The following is a 27,589-nucleotide window of genomic DNA, read 5'->3' as shown; positions in this document are numbered from 1 at the left end:
TAATGTTCTTCAGTCTTCTGTCCTTCACCCTGCTGAGCCTCTTTTCCTGTTCTCTTTTCCTTCCCTCCCCATTCACCCACCTTCTCCCTTTGCAGATCTCTTTTGGTGATGTGTCCCCTGTGCAGACTCCCCCTGTCACCTACATGCATAATCTCTCAAACCAGTATGTCCAACCTGACTTTCCCTGCATGGCCTTCTTCTTTCTGAACATCTCCAGTTTAGTATCTCAAAGACACTATAAATCTTCATGCAAGATGGTATTCAGAGGGCAAAGGTAGTAGAAATAGTAAGAGAGAAAGAAGAACAAGAAGAAAAAATGTTAATGAATTTTATACCCCTCTCACTTTGCCCTGTTATGTCTTTTTTTTTTTTTAAAGGTTTGTTTATTTTATGCATACTAGAACTAGGGTTTAGGCCAGAGGTGTGTGTCGGGGCGGATAAAAGGATTCACCAGAGGGCCTCCCCTGTGGCGCAGCGGTTGAGCACTGGGTTGCAAAGCTGCCCGCAGCCTCTGCAGCACCGGTTCGATCCCCGGCTGCTCCCCTGCCACTGGAGGAGGGTCCCACATGGCGCGCAGACCTCTCCTGCCGCCCGCTGCTCCCCTCAGCAGTGTACTTCGGTCCTTCTGCCTGCTCTGCTCCCCGCTCTGGCTCTGGTGAATTCTCTCACCCTCCCGCACTTCTGACTGTACCCAGTGCTTGTATAAATAAATAAATAAATCTTTAAAAAAAAAAAAAAAAGGATTCACCAGAGACAGAGTGGGGACAGAACAGGCAGATCTACTGAAATACACTACTGAGGGGAGCAGTGGGCGTGTCAGGAGAGGTCTGCTCCACCATGTGGGTAGTCCTGGTCAGGGATCGAATTTGTGCTGCAGTGGCTGCAGGAAGCATCATAGTATGCTATGATGCTGGCGCCATCCCATTTTTCTTCACTAAAGCTCTGGTTCTCAAAGTGTGGCCCCTAAGTCAGTAGCATTAGCCTCATCTGGGAACATGTGGCAAATGCAAATTTTCAGACCTCACCAGGACTACTGAATCAAAAGTTCAGGGGTCAGACCCAGCAATTTATGTTTTAATAAGCCCTCCAGGTGATCCAGATGCCTGCTAAGAGTTGCAAGTCCCCACACTAGTGAGTTTCCTGTTCATTTTTCATGGCCCACCATCAGTGTTACCTCATCTGTACAGCCTTTCCTGATCTGCACAGACAAAATTAATGACTTCCTCTTCTGTTTTCCCATAGTACTTTATTCATGCCAATTATGTAGCACTTATTCTATTATAGTTAGCTCTTTAAGGGTCCTCCCCCCCCCCCAAAAGATTATAATGTCTAGGGTTATTATTGATCTTTATGTTTCCAGTACCAGGCATGGTGCCTGGCATGAAATTGACATATGTTACATTATCACAAATTACTTGTAATTTTTCTGCTCCCACGACCCCTTTTCACTCCCTCCTCATCCTTTCTTTTTCTTCCTCCGTTTCCTTGAATATTGCTTCTGCTTTTCAATAAATCATCAGATTTGTCATCTTACCTTTTGAAAGCAAGTCTCATTGGATGCAAGCATTAACCCCTTTGTAGATATAGATATGATTAGTTATAAGAATTTGAGTTTATGCCATTTTTTTTTAGCTTTTAAAATGTCTATGCAGGGGCCTCCCTGGTGGCACACAGGTTTAAGCACAGCACTATGAAGCAATCCACAGCCTCTGCAGCATGAGTTTTATCCCCCAGCTGGCCAGGGAGCAACCCACATGGTGCAGCAGACCTCTCCTGATGTGTCCGCTGCTCCCCTCAGCAGTGTGTTTTGGTCATTCTGCCTGTTCTGTTCCCCACGCTGTCTCTGGTGAATCCTCTCACCCCCTGCATCTCTGGCCTGTACCCCAGTTCTTGTATGCATAAATAAATAAATCTTTAAAAAATTTAAAATATTAAAAATTAAAAAATAAAATGTCTATGCAAAGCTATTGCCTTCACTTTGGATGTTGGCATTTAAAATCACCTGGAGGGCCTCCCTGGTAGTGCAAGAGGTTAAAACGCAATCTATGAAGCTATCTGCAGCTTCTGTAACATGAGTTTGATCCCTGCCCAGGGAGTTACCCACATGGCGCAGCAGACCTCTCCTGACTCGCCCGCTGCTCCCCTCAGCAGTGTATTTCAGTCAGTCTGCCTGTTCTGTTCTCCACTCTGACTCGGGTGAATCCTCTCACAGCCCTCCTCCCCACACCTCTGGCCTGTTTATGCATAAATAAATAAATCTTTAAAAAAAAATAATATGTGCCATTCTTACTGGTGTAAAGTGGTATCTCGATGTGGTTTTAGTTTGCATTTCTCTGATTATAAGGGATGTTGAACATTTTTTCATTTGCCTGTTGGCCATTTGCATTTCCTCTTTGGAGAAGAAGTGTCTTTTAACTTCTGCCCATTTCTTGACTGGGTTATTTATTTTGTTTTTGTTGAGTTGTGTGAGTTTTTTGTACATCTTTGTGATCAATTCCTTATCAGTTGACTGGAGTGCAAAGATTTTTTCCCAATCAGTGGGGTGTCTCTCTGTTTTGGTTAATGTCTCTTTTGCTGTGCAGAAGCTTTTCAGTTTGATGTAATCCCAAGTGTTTATCTTTTCCTTGACTTTCTTTGCTTTGGGTGATGAGTCTTTAAAGATGTTATTGTGATGTATGTCTTGTAGTGTTTTACCTATATTTTCTTCTATATATTTTATGAAAAAATATCGGATGGTTTCACTTATAGCGGGAATATAGGGGAACCAAATAAGACATCAGTGTAAAAAAAATAATAACAGTACAAAGCACAACAAAGCAAAAACAGACAATTATAAGTCAGACACACTGCAGGGGAGGAGGAGGGAGAGGGATCAGAGGGAGGGTGGGAGGAGCACAGGGGACTGAGGTGCGGGTGCTCGGGTGCACTGGTGAAGGAAACTATGGGGACTACACCTGAGGGGGTGGGGGGAAGCAAATATTATTTAAAAATAAACAATGATGTAAACAAAATTAATATAAAAAATAAAATATGGGCCTTTTCCCATTAAAAAAATAAATAAATAAAAAATAAAAATAAAATCACTTGGGCAGACATTTGGGAGGGGAAAAGGGATGTAAGGAGATGTGGGAGGAGAGCAAAGGAAAACTGGATCCTGCAAGGACACACTGGAACCAGTCACTTCTTCTACCTCCAACCTCAATGCAGTGAATGTCACACCACAGAAGCTTGTGCCTCCATGATGGATAAACATACTCCTGACCCAGCAGTGAGAGGACCTGCAGGAGCACCCAGGGAAGGGGAGCAGCCCATACCTAGGGCTGCCCACACCCCAAGGGAGCCAGCCAATCAACAACCATGTGTGGAGACTAGGGAAGTGCCTGCTCCAGCCTCCAGGTATAAAAACAAAACAGCTCTGTTCATCTAAAATTATTCCAAACAAAATGCTTATTTTTTTAAAGAAATGACTGTTGCTTCACTTTCACCTTGACATCTCATGTCTTCTGTGGCCTGCTCTTACTAGAAACTTACAGAAAAGGAAATTCTGGAAAATATAGTTCAAGCTAGCCAAGTGGACATATTGTAAAGCCACCACAGCCATCACAAGAGTATCCAGGTATTTAATTCTGAAATACCTTTATTCTCTGAACTAAAAGATTTGAGATACAGACAATATTTTGCAAAAAAAAAAAAAAAAGAAAGAAAGAAGAAAAGGGAAAGAAAGAAACAAACCCAAAAAAAAGGAAAGAAAGAAAGAAACCAAAAAAAAAAAAAAATGCTACTGTAGGCTGAGCTGTGAGAGAAATTGCCTAAATTGCCTGAAAATATAATTGGTTCCAGAAAGATGGATGAGTATTATGTGGGGGAAGACTAAGACATCACAAGGGAGACACAATCATGATTTTCAACAGAAGATCCTCACTCACCAGTGTAAGGAAAAATTCTACTGGGTATATTGTGCTTATTGAGGCGAGGAAGAGTTTATGAAGATTATCAGTGAGAATTAAAAACAAAATATCTATATATTTTTTAAAGATTTATTTTTATTTATTCATACAAGAGCTGGGGTATAGGCAGGTGCAGAGGGGTGAGAGGATTCACCAGAGACAGAGTGGGGAGCAGAACAGGCGGATCTACTGAAATACACTGCTGCGAGGAGCAGCGGTAAGACAAGAGAGGTCTGGTGTGTCATGCAGGTCAGCATCCTAGCTGGGGATCGAACTCATGTTGCAGTGGCTGTTGATAGCTTCATAGTGCTGAAACTTAACCCCTTGTGCCACCAGGGAGACCCAATCTATACTTTATAAATTAGAACATTATCTATGCATTATAGTTAATTGAGGCTTTTTGTAATTCATGTGTATAACAAATGATAATAGAGTTTATTAGAATGTAGTGTACAAGAATTTGGATTCAACCAGTTACTAGCTGTGTGATCCTGAGCAATATGTCAAACCTCTGTTAACTTTGCATTCTCATTTGTAAAATGGCAATAATAGTCTCTACCTCATAGCATGTTTAGAGGGCTTAATAAGAGAATGCAGGTAATGTACTTGGCCAAAAATTCAGCTCATCGTATGTTAACTGCTGCAGATAGCTTATCATCATCATTATTGTTATTGTTGTTATTTTTATAATTTCTCTGGAAAATACTTGTTGGAAAGTATGATTCCAAAGGCTCCATAATACCTTTTGTCCACTCTAAGTGACAGACCAATGTAGCAGAGAGGATCCAGTGTTATTGACAGAAGAAATGTGTTCTATTTATTTTTATGCTTCCCTTGAATTCAAATGTTTTTGCCTTGGCCATCCTGTCCTTAACCCCAAAATGTATTCCTGCACTTTCCTATAAATTTTCTCTTTCTTTTGTTTAAGAAATGGACTTTCAGCTTTTTCCACTTCCTGCTTTCGTGGGCCTTGGACAAGATGATTTTAGAGCCCAGGATACTATGGCGAGAGCCCCAGCCACTCTCTCCCTGCACTAGCTGGGCAACAGTGTCCCAGGTCACCTGAGCCACATTCAGGTCCTTGCAGGAAGAAATGGGATGAGGCTGAACCGATGGGGTGGCCTCTCTGTAACAGAGCAGACTGCAAAAGCAGGCTGACATCTGCCATGGGACTTGTTTTATAATCATATTCAGAAGCAGTTTAAGCATTTTTCTGTAGGAAAGGACTGGATATCTCTTTATCTTTGTCAAACAATAAAAACAAAGAATGGAATGTTATCCTTTAATGAAAGAGCTAGTCTAACCTTTCTTTATCCTATCATTGAGTTTTCGTAAATCTTTATCTCCTGTTAATCTTTAATCTCAGCCCCTCCTCCCCACCTTAATTAAGTTTCCTGGTTTGTGGCCATTTTAACAGGGGTGGAGGTCAGCTGGAGGGGGGATCCCTAAAGTACAATTTGTAAAACACAGTCGCTTCTGGCTTTATTAGTCAGTTGCAGTATTGATTAGATCCCCAAGTTATATTTTCATTTATGTACCTCTATTTTAAAACAAAATCTGCAGATTCTATCAATGCAATCATCTTGTCTCTCTCATACCGAGCCCAAACAGACTTTATTCCAAACACAAAAATTCCTTTAGTGGAATAAATTAAAGGGTTCCTATTTGTTGAAAGATGTGTGCTATCGGCTCTATATCAGCTGCATTTTAAGAATGAAATGGCTCAATATTCTTCCTGTTTACACCTCCTACCTCCCAGATATTTTCTGAATTCATTGTTTCATGACATGATGTCCCAACTGCTACTTGTTTGGTTCGGGAACATTGCAATAGCTTCCCATTCCCCCCAAACCACAGCTTTACCTGAAATCCATATCACTGGCAGAACAGGTACATAATTGAATCGTGTTTCTGTGGCTTTGTTCAAATTGTCCCTCTGCCCAGAATGCCCTTTTTAGCTTTATCTGCCTGGTGAGTTCCTTCAAGACCATCTTAAATGTCACCTCCTCTATTAATCTCTTCCCGGCTTCCTCAGTGGGATTATGCATCAGTTTGTTTGTATTATAAAGGTGATTCAGTTTGCATTGTAATTGTCTAATTGTTTCTGTCTCTTCTCCTAGACACTGTGAGGACAGAACATTTTCTCTTCATGATTATATCTTTCCTATTATCAAATACAATATCAGACCCTGGGAAGGCACTTGGTAAATACTTGTTGAGTGAATGAAAATGCAATTTCTTCTTTATTTTTTTTATTTTTTAAAAGATTTATGTATTTATGCATATAAGAACTGGGGTGTAAGTCAGAGGTGTGGGGGGTGAGGATTCACCAGAGACAGAGTGGGGAGCAGAACAGGCAGATCTACTGAAATACACTGCTGAGGGGACCAGAGGGCAAGGCAGGAGAGGTCGGCTGCACCATGTGGGTCAACTCCCTGGTGGCATGGGGATCAAACACGTGCTACAGTGGCTGGTGATAGCTTGATAGTGCTGTGTTTAACCCCAGCGCCTCCAGGGAGGACCCAATTTCTTCTTTTTTCAGATAGGTATATAAATAAGAAGAAAAGCCGTAATAAAGAAAACATGGATTTTTTTTTGCCTTTTTTTGTAAATAATAAATTTTATTTTTATATTCCCCATACAATTGCAACCCCCCCATTCTGACCCCAATCCCTCCCCTCCCACCCCCCACCCCCCAAAAAGTGTCTCTGGTTCATAGTTTTTTGTTGATTTTGATTTTCACTTTCTTATAGTTATTCATTTTCCTGGTCCCTTATTTAAGTTTTCTAGATTCCTGCTATGAGTGAGACCATCCGGTATTTTTCTTTTTCTTTCTGGCTTATTTCGCTGAGCATGATCCCTTCCAGCACCATCCAAAAACATGGATATTTTTCTGAAGAAACCAGAGAAAGAAAAACTTAAGTTTTTTTTTTTTTTTTTTAAAGATTTATTTATTTATTTATACAAGCATTGGGTACAGTCAGAAGCGCGGGAGGGTAAGAGAATTCACCAGAGCCAGAGCAGGGAACAGAACAGGCAGACTGATGAAATACACTGCTGAAGGGAGCAGTGGGCATGGCAGGAGAGGTCTGTGCGCCATGTGGGTGGCCGGGGATCGAACCAGCACTGCAGAGGCTGCGGGCAGCTTTGTAGCCCAGCGCTCAACCACTGCACCACCAGGGGAGCCCCGTTTTTTTTTTATAATGCATACAAGAACTGGGGTGTAGGCCAGAGGTGCAGGGGGTGAAAAGATTCACCAGAGACAGAGTGGGGAGCAGAACAGGCAGATCTACTGAAATGCACTGCTGAGGTGGACAGTGGGCAAAACAGGAGAGGCCTGCTGCCCTCAGTGAGGGTCCCGAGGCTTTATTTATATATTCATGGATTGGTTAGGATGGCTAGTCAGGTAGGTCCCAGTTGATGATCTGAATTTGCATAATGGATCATTAGACTAAGGGACCATCAGCTTAATGGACCAAGTTTTCCAGGGTGGTCCTATCCACTCCTTTTATCCATTTAAGCCTCCCAACCGTGCCTGCCAGTCAAGGAATGGTGGCTTAGTTGTTAATTTTTTTAAAGATTTATTTTATTTATTTATGCATAGAAGAACTGGGGTGTAAGCTAGAGGTGAGGTGGTGAGAGGATTCACCAGAGATAGAGTGGGGAGCAGAACAGGCGGATCTACTGAAATACACTGATGAAGGGATCAGTGGGCAAGACAGGAGAGGTCTGCTGCACCATGTGGGTAGCTCCCTGGCCAGGGATCGAAATCATGCCACAGTGGCTGGCGATACCTTGATAACACTGAGACTTAACTTCTGAGCCACCAGGGAGGCCCTAGTTGTTAAATTTAGTAATGGATACCATGATAGGACTATGGTCACATTTTTAGTTAAGTTTTAATAAAGTAGGCTACTTTGACCTTACCCATGCTTTCTTCACATCTTTTACACAAAGGTATAAAAATGCTCAGGACCATACAATTGCTATCTGATGTCTCCCAGAGCATGCCTTACGATGCCAGATTTTCTTTGTAGCCCACATAAACATCACAACATGTCCTTATCTGTGTAAGTTTATCACTGAACTCAACAGGAAATTAAATTGTGAGTGCTACTGACCCTTAACTGATTTCTAGAATATGTCTTGTGATGTTTTATTGATATTTACTCCCGTGATGTCAGAAACCATTTCCGGAATATTCAGTGTTGTGGTCTTTCTGCACTGGATTCCTCTGCTTTGTTCAGTGTATTTTGGTGACAGGGCACACACAGGCTGGCTCACCACTCCCAAAGAGAACTCCCAGGCAGGGAAGTATGATTAGAACATGGAGGTGACAGTCCTTTGGCTGCCCAACCTGCTTCTCTATTTCCCTTGTCTTTGTTTCTTGAGACAACTGAAAGTAGCTATTTTAATCATCCCAAGGTAACATCTTCACCTTATCACTAGTAGAGGAATCCTGAGTGCTTCCCCAAACCTAAGAATGTATTCCCTTTCTGTCTCCTTCCAGAATGTGCTGTCTCGGCCCCACATGGCCTGACTGCAGACCTCATGTCCCACCTCATGGTTCTTCAACCCAAAGCCCCTTGCCTCACCTCATACTGCTTCATTTTCTCATCTCCACAGATATTGTCCTTCTTAGGTAGTTTCTCTTGCTTGGTAGCCTTCCTTTCCCCTTCAGCATCTTATGGTCGGTTGTGTTCATCAGCCAAGGCCCAGAATCAAGGCCACCTTCTTCACGTACCTTGTCCTAATCTCCACGGTCATGATGAATCTCTGTTACTGTAGTGTAGACATAGATATTTGTTTTCACCTCAAGTGTAGTAGTCTTCAGGTTATTCTATACAATTTAGTTATTTGTGTCCACACTTAGTTCTTTGAGCCAGGCTTCCTGCCTTCATTGTAACTTTTTAAATTATTATATTTTTTTCATTTTCTATTCGAGTCCCTGGCATTTATTGTTCACCAGGTATTCATCTAACACCCTCCTGTGCTCAGACCTTGCTCTAGACACTGGAGATAAAGCAGGAAAACCAAAGGTAAAACTCCTGCCTTCATGGAGCTTCATGGAGTATAAGAACAAATAATTAATAAAATAAATAGATAAAATATAATACTAGGTGGAAGTTATGGGGGGATATAGTAGGGCGGCAAGGGTGTTCTGGAGGTGAAGGGTGAGGGGGACCTATAAATGGATATTCAGAGAAGGCTTCTCCAAGAAAGTACTAATTTCATGTAGATTGGAGGGAGAGAAGGAGCATCCTGTACACTCTGGGGGTCAATGCAGTAAGTGTCTGACCTGTGCAGAGCTGCTGGGTGGATCTGAAAATTGTCTCACCAGATCCAGGGGAAATAGTAGATGAAGGCCAATGAAAGAGGGGGCTTACAGTTAGGGACTTGGGCGTTGATCTTAGGGGGATGTTGACTAAAGAATGACATGATCTGATCTATATTTTTAAAGGACCTCCCTGGCCACTGTATTGAGAAGTGGCTATAGTTAGGATCTCTTTTGGATCAGGATTTTCTGGCTCATTGGATGTGGAATATGAGAGAAATTGAGGTGTCTAAGGTGACCCTAAGGCTTTGGGGCCTGAGAAACAGCTTCTAACATTGGAGCTCCATTGATGAAAAAGTAGAAACTGCCTGTCTGGAGAAGCAAGCCCAGTGGACTAGTGTTTAATGGCCTTTATAGGGGCCCACAGTAGTGAAGTAAAGCATTTCATACTTACGCATGTGGGGGGACAGCTTGGGATGGTGTATGTTTAGCTGTCAGCAGGTAACAGTTTAGGGATGGCATTGCTGATGACTTTCACCTGCCAATTTCCAGGTTTTTTAAATGATTTATTTATTTATGCACACAAGAACTGGGGTACAGGCCAGAGGTGTTGGGGGGTGAAAGGATTCACCAGAGACAGAGTGGGGAGCAGAACAGGCAGATCCACTGAAATACACTGCTGAGGGGAGCAATGGGCGAGTCAGGAGAGGTCTGCTGCGCCATGTGTGTCACTTCCCTGGCTGGGGATCGAACTCGTGCTGCAGTGGCTGCAGATAGCTTCATAGGTTGAGTCTTAACTTCTTGCACCACCAGGGAGGCTCCAATTTCCAGTTTTTAACCCATGCGTATGCAATCCACAAGTCCAGGCAGTATGGGAGAAGCAAAAATTCATTAAGACTTGGTCCTCATAGTTCTCATTAAAGCATCTTATCAAAGACACATTCTTCTGGCAGGATTGTACAGAAGTTCTTAGAAAAAGAAGACAGTTAACCTAGGTAAACCATGAGAGTGTGGAATTTACCAGGGTGGATGCCACAGTGGCTCCTAAGGATCAGTGTCTTTCGGTGACAGATGTATGTCTAAACTACCTACCAAGGAAACAAACCCAACTCGCAGTAAGGGTGAAACAATGGCCAGGGGGTAGTCAGTGGGGGTTCGGGGGACTCAGCACTGAGGTTGAGTTTCCAACAGAGCTTTCCTGGCCAAACTCTGGGCAAGGACTAGGGGAAGTTTGGATCCTATGGGCCTGTGGCTAGTGGGTATGTCTCTACCCTCTAAAAGTGGGAATGGCAAGAGAGAGATAAGGAGATCTAAACTTCAGTGTCTCCAAAGTTCTTAACCAAACTTGTATCAAAGACCCTTTTTTTCTGTCTGTTGAAGCCTATGCCCTCCTTCTCAGAATGAGATTTTTAAATATGTAGAATAAAATATACAAGACTATGAAGGAAACAGATGTTATTGGAATAAAGCTATCAAAATCTGTGATATGCAGTATAGACTTAATTATGCTTTATTGATGCATTGAATAAGAAGAGTTATTTCAAAATACTCTATTTTGAACTATAAATGTAAACTATATCTTATGATTTATTGTATGGGCCTCACTGGTGGCGCAAAGTAGTTAAGTCTCAGCATTACGAAGCCATGGGCAGACATTGCATCACAAGTTCGATTCCTGGCCAGGGAGCTGACCCACATGGCACAGCAGACCTTTCCTGTCTCACCTGCTGCTCCCCTCAGCAGTGTATTTCAGTAGCTCCTCCTGTTGTGCTCCCCACTCTTTCTGGCCTGAACCCCAGCTTAATGTATGCATAAATAAATAAATCTTTAAAATAAAAAGATTTATTGTAACTTTACTTTATTGTAACTTTTTTTACTTCACATAAAAAATATGTGATTTTTATTGGTGACAATGTTACTGTTAATATTACTGTGGTTTTGTATAGTTTTTTTGCCTCCATTCATAATTGAAGGAAATGACAAGTTTAATTAGGAGTCAGTGAAAATAAAAGTGGAAATTCTTTACCTAGTTAAAAAAACATCTTGGCCCCTGTTCCCAATGTATGTAAGAAGGAGGCAGAAGCCAAGTTGATTAGGCAGAGTGGTAGTTCTTGGTACAACGAGCAAGTCCTCAGGGCCCCAGGGCTAGATACTCTTTCCATCATCCACCTGAAGGTGCTCAAACTCTGGAGACCAACTCACAATAACAAATTCAAAAAAATTGTTGTCCAAACCACAGAAATATATTCACAATGGGGGTATTGTTTGCTTAGGAAAATCCTTTCTTGTGAGTAACTCCCTTCAGAAAACCATATTAGAGACCAAGACACGACTTGGTAAATATAAATATAGAACAATAGAAGTGAAGCTATTTATATCAAGCAAGACTAGTTTGGTGAATTGCTATTCTTGACTTACTGTTTCTAGAAAACTAATACATTCTTAGAATCTAAGGAAATGAAAAGTGCCCCCTGCCCGGCACTATTCACTAAACCTGGAAGGTAGAATGGTGCTTCTTGTCCAGAAACCGGGGAACCAAACTACCATGGAGAATACTGCTGTTGTAGGCATGATAAAGGGGAGCAAGGGAACCATTTGGGAAAGAGAGCCACTTCCATCCTGGGAGAGGAAGAGGACATCAGTGTGTAGTCCATTGTGAGAGGGGAACAGAGATGGCCAAAGAAGGGATCTGGCCCTGGAGCTGTGAACGGGACAGTTGGGAGAACACTGCTCTGGAGAGTAAGCCAGGACCAAGGCCAAATGCATCCTTGGTCTGGTGAAAGACACTCAAGCCTTTGGATAGCCACTGAACCCTGGGCAACGTGTTGAGCAGTTTCGAGTTGCAGTTTCACAACAGTTACTGCTTTCAACAGTTGGGAAACATGTCAATTCTCTTGTCAGCACAATTGTGTGCCATTAACTGTGGAGCACCTTTATGGGTGATTTTCCTAATTTTGCTCCCAGGACTGCAGATACAACCTTATTTACACCTTGTAGCCTTCTAATTGCTTAAAATTAACACAGAGCCACAGTATCTGTGGGAATGAGGGGTTGAGGAAAATTGGATGGATTTTTTTTTAACATTTATTTATTTATGCACACAAGAACTGGGGTACAGGCCAGAGGTGTAGGGGGTGAGAGGATTCACCAGGGACAGAGTGGGGAGCAGAACAGGCAGACTGAAATACACTGCTGAGGAGAGCAGTGGGCAAGACAGGAGAGGTCTGCTGCGCCATGTGGGTATCTCCCTGGCCAGCCGGGGATCGAACTCATGCTGCAGTGGCTGCGGATAACTTCAGTGCTGTGCTTAAACCCTTGCGCCACCAGGAAGGCTCTGGATAGATATTTGTAAGGTCTTGCAGGTTGTTTTTTGTGCAGGGTGCTGTAAGAAATGAGAAACTACTGTAGGTTTTCTTTCCAAGATGTGTGGCATGCCCGCTGACTTTGGAAGAACAGGTATCAGGTTGTTAACTACATTCTCTGAGTCCCTGGCTTTCATTCTGGTGATGTAGTGGTTGTGAGTGTTCTGGGGAGTTGGGTTTTGAGCTGTTGATTAGTTCTGGCCCTGGGAAGGATGTAGGATGAAGTACAGTCTTCTTCAGTGCCAACCTGGACTCTATAGTGCAACCTCTGGTCTGGTATATTTCATGTGTTTTTTTTTTTTTTTGTCCTCTAAAGAAGTCATCCACATAATTTTTAAGAGACTGAAGGATTCTTGTACAAGGTCATACGTTGCTTCACAGAGAGAACATTAAAAGCCTATCCTGCAGGGCCTCCCCTTGTGTACAGCAGTTGAGCGCTGGGCTGCGAGGCTGCGGGCAGCCTCTGCAGTGCCGGTTCAATCCCTGCCTACCTGCGAGGGTCCCACATGGCACGGCACACCTCTCCTGCCGTGCCCGCTGCTCCCCTCAGCAGTGTACTTCATCAGTCTGCCTGTTCTGTTCCCCACTCTGGCTCTGGTGAGTTCGCTCACCCTCCCACGCTTCTGACTGTACCCAGTGCTTGTATAAATAAATAAATAAATCTTTAAAATAAAATAAAAGCCTATCCTGCATTCTTTTTTTTTTTTAATAGAGGCATGTTTATTTATTTATTTATTTGTTTGTTTGTTTGTTTGTTTTGTTTATACAAGCACTGGGTACAGTCAGAAACGCGGGAGGGTGAGAGAATTCACCAGAGCCAGAATGGGGAGCAGAGCAGGCAGAGGACCAAAGTACACTGCTGAGGGGAGCAGCGGGTGGCAGGAGAGGTCTGCGCGCCATGTGGGACCCTCCTCTGGTGGCCGGGGAGCAGCCAGGGATTGAACCGGCGCCCCAGAGGCTGCGAACAGCTTCGCAACCCAGCGCTCAACCGCTGCGCCACCGGGGAGGCCCCTATCCTGCATTCTTTTTCAGATTCCTCACTGAATTCCTAAATGCTCACCAGTAAGCTGGGATAAACCTTGATTCTATTCTTTTGTCCTGGACATAATGGGGTAGGCATCACTGATATTAAGACAACTCTTTATAATAATTGTCTTCTAATTATTGAGACCTTGATATAGCTTATCAAAGAAACATATGTATTAGCTCCCTTAATCCTTGCAATAGGAAGTTAGGTCCTATGGTGATCCCATGTTATAAATTGAGGTTCAGAGAGGTTGAGCAATTTGCACAATGTCACCCAACAACTTAGTAACAGAGCCTGGATTTGAAACCAGAGATTCTGGTCCTGGGGTCCTAGCTCTGTTCTGCATTTCCACGGTAACAGAGAGTTAGAAGAAATACCTTTCAACATTGCCTGTGGTGTAACACATCCACTGAGTAGCTGGCAGTTTGTTGGATGAAGTCTTCCAAGTTCAGTGTTTGTGGTTTGATGGTCATAGGCATTGGCTTAGCATTTCTTGCCTTCTGGCTGCATAAAATTCTACTGACTTTCCTCTTCAGATTTCCATCTCTTGAACTTACTGGACCAATGTGTTCTTTGGGGATTTCTTGTTTGATTTAGTTTGTCATTTATTTGGCTGTTTCTCTTCATTGAAACAAGCCTGAGGTGGTGGTGTGAGAGCCTCACAAGAACCAGCAGCGTGAAGAGTTGTTGTTGCCTTTGGCACTCACTCTGTGACAGTGGGCCAGACGGGGTTGTTGTGATGCAGTTTCAAAACTGGGAGTCTTTGGGCACCAGATATCATTTTTAGTTAACTCATGGTCAGTCAACTTTACAGCTTTCTTAGCATGTTTTCTTTTTGCCTCAAGAATGTGAAGGTAGGGGCCTCCCTGGTGGCGCAGCGGGTTGAGCACCGCGCTGTGAAGCTGTCCGAAGCCTCTGCAGTGCGGGTTCAATTCCTGGCCAGCCAGGGAGAATCCCACATGGCGTGGCAGACCTCTCCTGCCTTGCCCGCTGCTCTCCTCAGCAGTTTCTTCGGTCTATCTGCTGTTCTGCTGCCTGCTCTGTCTCTAGTGAATTCTCTCACCCTCCCATGCCTCTGACCTGTACCCCAGTTCCTGTATAAATAAATAAAATCTTAAAAAAGAAAAAAAAAAAGAAATGTGAAGGTAGGGGGCCTCCTGGTGGCACAGGGGTTAAACTCTCAGCACTATCAAGCTATCACCAGCCACTGCAGCATGAGTTCGATGCCCGGCCAGGAAGCTGACCCACATGGCACAGCAGACCTCCCCGTCTCGCCTGCCGCTCCCCTTGGCATTGGATTGTCTCTAGTGAATCCTCTCACCCCCTGCACCTCTGGCCTACATCCCAGTTCTTGTATACATAAATAAATAAAAATAAATCTTTTTAAAAAAAAAAAGAATGTGAAGGTACATGAAATAATTGCGTATGGCAAAGGGTCTAGAAAAGATATTTTAGAGCCACTGAGTCAGGTATACCAGGAATAACCACCTCATTGTCATCTATAGAATAAAATTAGTAGTTACCCAGTCTTTTTTATTACTCCCCAGATCCTGTATTCCTTTGGTTCCATATCTGTAAAATAAAGCTACCTCTTTAATGAAGTGGCATGTATGTATATTTATAAAATAATTGTAAAAATTATATTTAAAAGATTGGACATGGCTAAAGAGGAAACCATCCCCTGGCCTTAGTTCTTCCACATATACTTAGAAAAACTGCCTAATCACATGGAACCCTTGGAATTATCTAACTGGAATTATCTAATTCTGTAAACTGTTATCACCCCAGAATCCATGTACCCCTCAAGTAGCTCATGGACAGAGTGACTTTGTTATTTTTACAAATGGAATGATGTGAAATGTCAGGTAAGATGTTTGGCCTGCTGTTAATAGAATATCTGACTGTCTCAGCTGAAATAAAAGGTTCAGCTGCTGCAACAAGAAATCCAACAGTAGCATTGAATGAAGCTTAGTTTTTTTCTCATGTAACAGTCTAGTGTGTCCCACGTCAGTAAGGGAGGAGGGGTCCATGAGAACTTTGGTCCTTTCTTCTGATCGCTGTTGTCTCAGCCAATAGGAGATGAGTGTTGGAAATGTGTGTGTGCTGGGCCAGGAAGTGGATCGCGTCTCTTCTGCCCCCATTCCATTGGCAGGAATTTAGTCACACTGAGCAGAAAGGGGTCGCAATTCTTCTAACACAATGAAAGAAGAGAAGAATGGGTTTCCATCAACAGTTAACGGTCTTGCTGCAGTGAGTTCCTTTAGCCAGCAAATGTTAGTGGATGACCTACTTCCAACACATGGAACACACTCGCTTTATCCCCGGGGAGAACCAACAAAAGTACATCCAGAAAATGCACTCCCACAAGTCCGTGGTCCTGGGTGATGCAATCTTTTCATCAGGTTCATATGTGAACCTGATGGTCTGGTAACCTGTGAGCCAAAAGGAATATTATCTCCCCTTCTACACTCATACTTACACAGTCTACAATGGAGCAGAAAATCACAATTAAAACTGATATTCCAAAAAGCCAAGAGAAAAAAATGCTCAAAGCAACTCCTGGTCCATATAATGCAGAAATCCTGAGGTGATTGGGAGGTCCCCTGCCTGCAGAGGAAGAGTTCCTGAAGGAGACCCTGGCTCTGCTTTTCAGGAGGACCCCTTCAGCCATGCTTTATGTGTCTCTTGGCCTTGGCCTTGCCCTTGGAGGCAGTGGTGGAGGGCTCTTCCAATTCCATTTCCTCTTTAGCCAGACCTGACAATTTTTACAGCCATGCTTGCTGGTAAAAATTTGGAATCTGAGAGACCAGCAATCACGAGATTTTGTTTATTTGGCTGTGGTACCTGTGCTAATACAATTCCCTTAGAAACTTAGCTGGCTTCTGATCTGTTAACTTCTAGACACTCCATGTGCCAGCAGTCTCTTCCAAAGTTCTTTCCAAGTCATGTCCTGAGTCTGCTTTATTTCTTTGTGTCCTTGCCCTCTGTACTGCCCTGGATCCAGTTAATGGCAGCTATATTGAGGCCTCTGTAGCAACAGACTTTAGGGGAATGAGGTGAATTTTTTTCATCTCTAATATCATGCAGTTTTAGGTATAGAAGTCATTTGGCTTTTCCAACCTTCAAGTTTCCAAATTTCTCGTTCTTCCTCTTCTTTCGATTTCTTTCTTGCAAAATCTATTCTCCCCAGAGCTGGTCTCTTTCTTATAATACCCTGATTAAAAAAAAAAAAAAACAAAGAACTGCCAATTCATATTAATATACAGACTCTTCAAACATTCCTCATGAAGTTATAGGCTCAACCCTGCCTGCAAGGTCAAAGGCGTCCTCCCGAGGAGTATGGTCTGCCTTCCAAGCCAGACATATCAAGTGACAGTTTTATTTTTTATTTTTTTAAAAACAATCAAGAGACTTTCCTGGCACAGGCCAGATTTTTATAAGACATGTGCTTAGTGTCTTCTTTTTTTTATTGTGAAAAAATATAAAATTTACCATTTTATGATCACTTATCATCAGGGAAATGTAAATCAAAACTACAATGAGATACCATCGCATACCTGTGAGAATGGCCCATATCAAAAGATCAGAAATAACGAATATTTTTGAGGGTGCAGAGAAAAAGAATCCTTGTACACTGTTGGTGAAATGTAGACTAGCCCAACCCCTATGGAAAAGGGTATGGAGGTTTCTCACACTATTAAAAATAGATCATGGGCCTCCCCTGGTGGCGCAGCACTTGAATGCTGCGCTGCGAAGCTGCCCGCAGCCTCAGTGCCGGTTCTCTCCTCTCCCCCCCCCCCCCCCGCCCCCCGCCACTGGCGAGGGTCCCACATGGTGTGCAGACCTCTCCTGTCACGCCCACTGCTCCCCTCAGCAGTGTATTTTGTCACTTTGTCTGCTCTGCTCCCCACTCTGGCTCTGGTAAATTCTCTCACCCTCCCGCGCTTCTGACTGTACCCAGTGCTTGTATAAATAAATAAATAAATAAATAAATAAATCTTAAAAAAAAAAAAAGTACATCAACCGTATGATTTTATGTATCCACCAGAAGAATGCAAAAGCACTAATTGGAAGGCCTATATGCTTTCCTGTGTCCACTGCAGCAGTGTTTACAATAGCCAAGTTATGAAAACAACCTAAGTAACCAAGGACAGAGGAGTGGGTTAGAAAAATGTGATATATGTATACAATGAAATACTACTCAGCTATAAAAAAGAAAGATGTACTCTTGCCATTTGTGACAACATGGATAGAGCCAGAAGGTAATGCTAAGTGAATTAAGTCAGAAGGAGAAAGACAAATACCAGATGGTTTCACTTTTATGTAGAATATAGAGAAATACAAAGAGTTAGACAAAACCAAACCAATATCAAACCCTAAAAATCTGACTGCAACTAAGACCACAAGATGGGATAGGAGCTAGGGAAACAAAGAGTTACAGGACACAGTGGACAATTGTGGCAGGCTGAGGGTGCCTTGGTGGTGGGTGTGGTTTGGTGACATGCATCCGAGGAGGTGTGATCCAATGCCTTTGAATCACAGTGTTGTAAATGAATACACTTCAGTAAAAAAACCCTCAATAATATAACTCAAAAAAAAAAAAAAAGTTTCCTAGGGGTTAAGTCTCAACACTATCCTGCTACGGCCTGAGTTCAATCCCTGACCAGGGAGCTGACCCACATGGCGCAGCACAACTCTCCTGACTCACTTGCTGCTCCCCTCAGCAGTGTATTTCAGTAGATCCACCTGTTCTGCTCCCCACTCTGTCTCTGGTGAATCCTCTCACCACCCGCACGTCTGGCCTACACCCCAGTTCTTCTATGACCCCACCAAAAAAAGAGAGAAAAGTTTAAAAAAAAAGCTATAATTTTCTGTGTATGATTCAGGGGCATAAAGTACATCTACTTTGTGCAACCATTTCCACCATCCATCTCCAAAACTCTTTTCATCTTGAAAAACTGAAACTCTGTACCCATTAAACCCATTAAACAGGGCCTCTCTGGTGGTATAGTCTCAGTACTATCAAGCTATCACCAGCTATTGCAGCATGAGTTTGATCCCCAGCCAGGGAGCTACCCACATGGCGCACCAGGCCTCTCCCATCTTACCCGCTGCTCCCCTCAGCAGTGTATTTCAGTCAATCCACCTGTTCTGCTCCCCACTCTGTCTCTGGTGAATCCTCTCACCACCATCCCCCCTCTCCCCACCATCCCCCTCTCCCCTGCCCCACACCCCCGCACTTGTTTTATGAATAAGTAAAAAATAAATCTTTTTTTTAAAAAAATGAAAAAATAATTCAGCTCTCCCCTTTCTACTTTCTACTTTCTGTCTCCATTAATTTGACTACAATAGATACTGATAGAGGTGGAATCATACAGCATTTGTCTTTTTGTGACTAGCTTATTGCATTTAAAATAATGTCCCCGAGGACCATCCATGTTGCCATACGTGTCAGGAATTTCCTTTCTTTTTAAGGCTGAAAAAATTGCATTATGTATAGACTACATTTTGTTTATCCATTTGTCAATAGATGGACACTTGGGTTGTTTCCACCTTTTAACTATTGTGGAAAATACTGCTGTGAACGTTTAAGTGTGCAATATTTCTTCAAGTCTCTGCTCTCAGTCTTTATGGGAATCCATCTAGAGGCAGAATTACTGGGTCACATGGTAATTGCATGTTTAATTTTTTGAGAAACTACCATACTGTTTTCCACAGAAATGGCACCATTTCGTATTCCCAGCAATAGTGCACAAGGGTTCCAATTTCTTTACAGCCTCACCAGCACTTATTATTTTCTTGTTTGTTTTTGTTTTTAATAATAAACATCCTAATGGGTATGATGTGGTACTTCAACTTTTTCTGATAATGTGTGAGTTTTTCTTTTCTTTTATTCTGGTGAAAATTTGCCATTTTAACCATTTTAAATGTATAATTCAGTGCCATCAGTTACACTCACTATGTGGTATGATAATATAACCGTAACTTTTCTATTTCTAAAACCTTTTTATTGCCCCATTGATGAAGTTTTTAAAAGTAAATTTTAGACATCATTGTTTCGACAGGAGCTTTATTGCTGCTTTGCGGTGGTAACACAATGAGGGACACAGCAGTTGTGGAGCAGGTTTGCAAGGAAAGACTATGCTATTGGAGCAGAAGTTCTTGTGTCATTTATTGAAAGCATACAGGCTAGTAAAAGCTGTTCATGAGACAATGGTATGAGGAATAGGGTACAGAAGGTAGGATAGGAATGGGGGACAAATTTTATGAGGGACAGGGAAAGAAACATCATGACCACGTGTCAAGAGATATTTGCGGGCCTCCCCGATGGCGCAGCGGTTGAGCGCTGCGTTGCGGAAGCTGCCCGCAGCCTTTGCAGCGCCGGTTCAATCCCCGGTCACCTGTGAAGGTCCCACATGGCGCGCAGACCTCTCCTGCAGCCCGCTGCTCCCCTCAGCAGTGTACTTTGGTCCTTCTGCCTGTTCTGCTCCCGGCTCTGGCTCTGGTGAATTCTCTCACCCTCCTGCGCTTCTGACTGTACCCAGTGCTTGTATAAATAAATAAATAAATAAATAAATAAATAAATAAATAAATAAATAAATAAATCTTTTTAAAAAAGAAAAGAAAAGAAAGAAAGAAGCAGGATCCTCTACTCTTTAAAAAAAAAGAGAGAGAGAGACATTTGTGTCAGCAAAGTATGATGTTATCACAGGTAGAGTTATCTGAGACCACCACGGAGATAGGCACGTAATCAGGTCAACACCTGTTTAGGCATCCCGAGCCTGCCTCTGATACCAGCTTTACTCTGTAGGTAGTCAAGGAATTCTCTGCTGTGATTTGTAGATAGCAAATAGGTCACAGTTGCCCATGAGTGGCTAGCTAGTTGCCAGTTCATAGGAACCCACACATTGTGACAGTTGATTCCTAAACACTGTAGTGTGCATCTCTAGAAAATAGAAACCGTGTCCTATTTAATACAAAACTATTAGCATATGCTTCTTAATTCAAATTTCACTGGACAGAATTTACAGGGTCACACTTACTTGAAATGTTGCTAATTATAGTGTAACTGAAAACAGGTATTCACCAAGTTATAATAGAAGAAGGGAGACTAGATTTTAGTGCTGTGTGAACCTCTGATGATTAAGCTATAAGGACTTAATAAATTCACTTTATAAGAAGTTTGGAGGCTGGTGATATCTGGAGTTTGATGCAGTGTTGCAATGATGTTATCAAGGAGTCAGTTTTTTCCACCTTCTACTCTGCCATTCTGTTGGCATTGGGTTCTTGTAGCTTTAGTCTCATGTTTATATGAGGGCTGCCATAGGACTAGCTATCACATTTTTACAGTAGCATCCAAAGTGGGAAAGGAGTGCAGTGGGCAGAAAAGAGGTTTTGCACAATCCTATTGACAAGAGTGCAAGAGGGTCTGAAAAGATAGCCGTTAAAGGAAAATGAGATAGCTGCTGTTGGCTTTGACTAGTCAAGACTTACCCTTGGACTGAACACAATTATGGTCCTAAATAAAATTAGACTGTTAGTAGGAAAAAAAGAAGAAAAAAAAAAACAGTTGGATTGGCAATTATATCTGCCTCCTGTGGGTAATATTTTTTAATATTATTGAAAATATAAGTGGACCCTGAGGATCTCGTCATGGAAACTCAAATAAACTATTGTTGAAGTACAGGTAGAAGGGACTTTCTTCTGAGATTATTCTGTGAATAACATGGGGACAGTGTATTTCATCTATTTCTGAGAAAAAAGAATCTTTTGGTCTACTAGTATGGAAGAATCCCATAGTCGCTGTCAATTGAGTGAAGGTGATTTTTTTTTTTTTTTAAGAACATTTGGGGCAAAACCAGTCATGATAGGTTCTACTTAGAAATCACCATATTCCTTCCAAGATGGTAATATTTTATAGAAGCGCTTTAGTAGCTAACATATTGTTTCTTGCCAGTACTTATGAAAATTATTTTGGGGAAAAATTTAATTTTTTTGTAGATTAAGTAAGCCTATTTATATCTCTGCTTAAAGGAAGCCACATATTCTTCTTCTTTTTTAATTAATTTATTTATTTATACAAGAACCGGGGTACAGGCCAGAGGTGCAGGAGGGTGAGAGGATTCACCAGAAACAGAGCAGGGAACAGAACAGGCAGACTGATGAAATACACTGCTGAGGGGAGCAGCGGGCAAGACAGGAGAGGTCTGCTCGCCATGTGGGACCCTGGACGGCTGGGATCGAACCAATGCTGCAGAAGCTGCGGACAGCTTCACAGCACTGTGCTCAACCGCCTGTGCCACCGTAGGAAGCCCTAGGAAGCCATATATTCTTAGGGTGATACCAGGTCACTTGAACTTTCATGCATTCCCAAACTTAAGATTCCATGACAGCAAAATGTTAACTGTCAGCATAAGGAGCTGGTTGTATTAAAGACCTCCATAGGCTGATTTATATCTGCGAGCCTGTAAACATTTTAGGGACAAAGCAAATAGTTCCTGTCATTATAACTTATTATTGTAAATAAATTGCAAAATAATACAAGCCCTTCAAATTGGCCCCTGACATGCATGGAAAATAACTTAAGATTCCCAGAAGGTTAAAAAGAATCAAGGAAGTTCTTGGTTCATACCCTATGGCAAACCTGGACATAAATGGGCAACTTGTTAATTTTTCCTGCTCCATTCCAGCTAGCCTTAAGTGCAGAATGAAAAATTGCTGTGACGGGGAAGTTCATTTCCTAATAAGTTGTGAGAAAGCCATCACTAAAGACCCTGAACATCACGTACAGTGGAATATTTTTAGTGTGTGTTAAAAAGTTAACTGCTAAGCACTGTTAGTAGTGCTTTAACTGTATCTTAAACCTTTTACAAAAACCCTGTGGGATAGGTGCCATTTTCACTCCCATTTTATTTTTTTTTTAACGATTTATTTTATTTATGCATACAAGAGCTGGGGTACCGACCAGACAAGTGGGGGGTAAGAGCATTCACCAGAGACAGAGTGAGGTGCAGAACAGGCAGACTGACTGAAATACACTGCTGAGGGGAGCAGTGGGAGAGACAGAAGAGGTCTGCTTTTCCATGTGGGTTGCTCCCTGGCCGGCCGGGGATTGAACTTGTGCTGCAGAGGCTGTGATTGCTTCATAGTGCGGTGCTTAACCCCTTGCACCACCAGGGAGGCCCCTTCACTCTCATTTTATTGCTGAAGAAACAGGCACAGAGAGGATGTAATAACCAAGATCACATAATTACTAAGTGGTAGAATTTGGATTCCAAGCCCTGGTAATCTTGCTCCAGGGTCCATGACTATAGCTGTTTCTTACTCTTAACCCCTGGTAGTACAAATCCTTCTAATACACAACAAACAAACCCTTTCCAGTCCCAGAAAACAGAAAAGGTTATGTTAACCTTTGTGACACTTCAATGTCATTATTATAAGTGCTTTCTCACTAATAAAGTTTTTTTTAAAAGATTTATTTGTCTACTTATATATACAAGTGCTGGGGTGTAGGCCAGAGGTGGGGGTGAGAGGATTCACCAGATACAGAGTGGGGAGCAGAACAGGCAGATCTACTGAAATACATTGCTGAGGGGAGCATCTGGTGAGACAGGAGAGGTCTGCTGTACTAGACCTGGGTTAGCTCCCTGGCGAGGATCAAACTCATGTCACAGTGGCTGGCAATAGCTTGATAGAGCTGAGACTTTAAACCCTGTGCCACCAGGGAGGCCCATCACTAAAAAAGTCTTTATAGCTATAAATGAAGATGATTGTAGGGCTTTTATATTTCTACTTGTAGATTGGAAGAGGTTTACTATTGCCTGATAGAATAGAAAGTTTTATCTGCAACAATTAACATTGGTAATAGTACCCTATATTCTTCAACTTTAGTAGCTTCATTAATATATCCACTGTTAAGAACTATCATTTTGGAATTTAATGATAAAATCATGAATAATTATATGACCTCAACTTTATCAAGACCCCTGATTCAAATCAAAGTAGTTGAAGTCTTGGATGCCAAACTAATGGGGGTTTAAAGTAACATTTTGTTTGCTTCTATGAAAGTACAGGTTTTCAATTGGCCAGATATCTTTTGGGCATTTGCAACTAGAAGTCTTCCAGAGGAACAAAAATGTCAATAGCAGGAGCCACCAGAAACCTTTGATACCGTTTCTTTTTCTCTGAGGAAGAATGAGAGCGGGCCTCCCTGGTGGTGCAAGAGGTTAAGATGCAACCTATGAGGCGGTCCACAGCCACTGCAGCACGAGTTCGATTGCTGGCTAGGGAGCTACCCACATGGCACAGCAGACCTCTCCTGTCTTGCCCTCTGCTTCCCTCAGCAGTGTATTTCAGTCAGTCTGCTTGTTTTATTCCCCTGCCCCCGTCTCTGGTGAATCCTCTCACCCCCCACACCTCTGGCTTATACCCCATAAATAAATCTTAAAAAAAAAAAAGAATGAGAGCCTCAGGGATGCAGGTCACAGACGGGAGCAGGGAGCACGTGGGGTTTTCAACCTCTGACTCCTCACTGTGTTGAAAAATCCCCACGATGCAGTTCTACTTCTGCCACGGGAAAAAGAGTGAATGATATTTGTTGGGAATGATATTTACTGCAGGAAAGAACACGTGATAGAAATATATAGAGTTCGCAGTATTGGCTCACTAGGAGGATTGGACCATCTGGATAACAGCTTTGCAAATGATTTGGATAAATGAAACCATTTGGAGGAGAGTCTTCCAAATTGAATCTAATGCCAGAACCCTTCAAGATGGTTTATGCAATTTTGGCTGTCTTTTCCTCCTTTTGTCAGAAACTCATTAAGTGTCATTGTTCCAGATAGAGTTTATCATTTGGGGCATGGGAACAATTATCCTGTTTTTTACTGTGAGATATTAATGAAAGAAATATATGCACGAAGTAAGTATTATGCAAAATGAAAAAAAGAAGTATAATTCAGAAAGCAAAGATAAAACTATCTGGGAGTATGGTGTGTGACTTCCTTTCTCCTCTCTTTCTTTGAAAAAAGCAAGGGAAAAATGGTAGCTGGTAGGTACTGTGTTGCTACACTCAGAGGAAGTGTGGAACTTGTCCTTGCTAGGAAATGTAAAGTTTAGGTGACACTTTCTAATGTAACTGGAAGCAATGGACCATTTTCATTCAATGGTGTTTGGAGGCAATAAAGAGTCATCTCTCTGTTTTAACATTTAATCCTCTAGTACCATGGAGGTAGTGAAGAGAGTTAAATAGATCTATTCAGTTAGTCTTTGCACAGGTACTCCCAGACAAATATCTGAACTTGTCAAGCTAGAACAGTTCAGAAAGTTTAATGAAACCAAACCAAACCAAACCTTCATCTTCTGACACCTCAAGGAGCCCTCTTCCAACACAGAATTTATCAGTCAGTATTGTTTCATTATTGCTGGTTCTCACATTATAAGCTGATTATGGACTAATCGTGGACAAAAATTATTTTGAGCAAAAACAAAAAGTATGTAACAGAGTTCCCCTTCTTTGTTTACAGGGTTCCACCAGGATGACAGAAAGAAATAAAAGGATCAAAATATGTCAGATAGGGCATTTGTAGGAAACAACCAGAAACTGGTTCTGATAGAGCTTTTTACTTTGATCTTGTAGTCTCAATAACTCAAAGAGGATAGGGAGGTGAAGCAGGTTAGGGAGCTTTTCACTTCTACACACACACACACACACACACACACACACACCATCATTGTTTTGTTCTTTAGTTCACACTGTCAGTTGAAGTTGGCATGATAGAGAATATTATGGCTGAAATATATATTATTATAAATCTTCCTTTACTATTCAGAAGACTGATTTAGATCATCACATATTTCTTAATCCTTGTCAAAGTGACTTATAGACTGTCTGGGGTCTAACTAATTTCAATAAAAACAGTAGGGACCTACAGTTTAAGAAGACATAACCAGGTCACAAAGTTAAATGTAAAACTGTAACTCTTTTAGGAAAAAAACTTTGAGAAAACCTTCAAGACCAAGACCTAGGTAGTGAGTTCCAAAAAAGGGAAGACTTGTTAAATTAGATTTTATCAACTTTTGGGCCTCCCTGGTGGCACAAGCAGTTAAGATGCAACCTATGAAGCTTTCTGCAGCCACTGTACATGAATTCAATCCCCAACCAGGGAGCTACCCACATGGCGCAGCAGACCTCTCCTGACTTGCCCACTGCTTCCCTCAGCAGTGTATTTCAGTCAATCTGCCTGTTCTGTTCCCCCCACCCCGTCTCTGGCGAATCCTCTCACCCCCCACACCTCTGGCCTATACCCCAGTTCTTGTATGCATAAATAAATAAAGCTTTAAAAAAAGATTTTATCAACTTTTAAAACTTTTGCTCTGTCAAGACCAGTCAATGTAGGAAAAAAATGTTTTAAACAAATGGTTTTGGATATTTACATGTAAAGAAATGTAGCTACCTTGTACCATATGAATCAAAGACCTAAGTGGCAAGAGCTGAAACTATAAAACATTTACAACAAAACATAGGAGGAAAACCTCATGACACTGGATTTGGCATTTTCTTGGATGGAACACCAAAAGCAGAGGGAACAAAATTAAAAAAAAAAGGATAAATTGAAGTTCATCAAAACTTTAAACATTTGTACATCAAAGAATACTATGAATACAGTAAAAAGGTAACTCACGTAATTGGAGATTTTGTAAATCTTACATCTGATAAGGGATTAGTGTCCAGAATATATAAACTGGCATAATTAAATAGCAAAAACAAACAACACAATTTAAAAATGTACAAAAGAGGGGCCTCCCTGGTGGCCCAGCGGTTGAGTGCTGGGTTGCGAAGCTGCCCGCAGCAACTGCAGCGCCGGTTCGATCCCTGGCCACCGGGTGAGGGTCCCATATGGCGCACAGATCTCTCCTGCCGCCCGCTGCTCCCCTCAGCAGTGTATTTCGTCATTTTGCCTGCTCTGCTCTCCCCTCTGGCTCTGGTGAATTCTCTCACCCTCCCACATTTGTGACTGTACCCAGTGCTTGTATAAATAAATAAATAAATAAATCTTTTTAAAAAAAAATGTACAAAAGATATGAACAGAATTTCTCCAAAGGAGATATATAAATGGCCAATAAGCACATGCAAATATACCTATTGTAATACATTATTCAATAGGGAATTAATGAGATATCATTTCAAATGCTTAAGAGATGAAATAACTTGCCAGAGTTCACAAAGTTACTGAGCGGTAGAGCTAAGATTCAGTCCAAGGCCTTGCCTCACCATTCCCATCCTACTGTACTGTCTCTCTTTGAAGGGAATTAGCACATAGAGGTGTTGCTGGTTGATGCTACGGTCTCAGAATTATCTCGTTACTTCCTTCACTCTACTTCCTGCTCCCAAATTTCCCATATAGATGGTCCTAAAAGTGGAGACAACTTGAGGATTTGTCCATTGGGCAGTTGATTCTTGCTATATATTAACAAATAGGCATCTGGTTTACTGTAAAAATGACTAATAAGCATGAGTTCTTTTGAGACTGCTAGCTGTACATTGGAGCATTCTGTTACTGCAAAGATCTTGGGTTAACCTCCAAGGTGCTACTACCCTGTGAGACCATCAATGTTTGCTGTCCTCTTCAAAATCAGCACTCTTCAATAGTGAGTTGTGAAAATGATACTACTGATTTAAATAACTGAGTCAGGCCCAGTTGTCAGTTTTTGACAAAGCTAAGGTTAAGAACTAAGTTTCCTGGGGCCTCTCGCGTGACCTAGGGGTTAAGTGTCAGTGCTATCACCCCTAAGGCCTGAGTTCTATCCCCAGCCAGGGAGCTAACTCACATGGCACAGCAGACCTCTCCTGTCTTGCCGGCTGCTCCCCTTTGCAGTGTATTTCAGTAAATCCACCTGTTCTGCTCCTCACTCTGTCTCTGGTGAATCCTCTCACCCCCATCCCCACACCTGGGACCTACACCCCAGTCCTTCTATG

At 42.1% G+C, this 27,589-nt stretch overlaps 1 protein-coding gene across 10 annotated transcripts in view; it reads left to right on the top strand.

Annotated features, from left to right (window-relative positions):
* The window catches only part of TMEM150C (transmembrane protein 150C), an 86,330-nt gene that overhangs the window by 34,492 nt on the left and 24,249 nt on the right, over positions 1 to 27,589 (top strand). For 3 of the 10 annotated variants that reach the window (XM_037529919.2, XM_037529920.2, XM_037529918.2), the window contains exon 2: positions 3,208 to 3,396. The exons of 4 other annotated variants lie outside the window; for them this stretch is intronic. In XM_037529919.2, the coding sequence (XP_037385816.1) occupies positions 3,239 to 3,396 (158 nt within the window). In that variant the 5' untranslated portion in view covers positions 3,208 to 3,238. Of the gene's footprint in view, positions 1 to 3,207; positions 3,397 to 3,577; positions 3,617 to 6,084; positions 6,152 to 27,589 lie in introns of those variants that run through there. 3 more of the 10 variants (XM_054688091.1, XM_037529927.2, XM_037529926.2) reach the window with 3 other exon arrangements.

This window comes from Talpa occidentalis, unplaced genomic scaffold (assembly GCF_014898055.3).
Source record: "Talpa occidentalis isolate TD23 unplaced genomic scaffold, MPIMG_talOcc4v2.1 talOcc4.6, whole genome shotgun sequence".
Taxonomy (NCBI): Eukaryota; Metazoa; Chordata; class Mammalia; order Eulipotyphla; family Talpidae; genus Talpa; species Talpa occidentalis.
The sequence above is the reverse complement of the archived record's forward strand: the minus strand, read 5'-3'. Positions and strand labels throughout refer to the sequence as shown.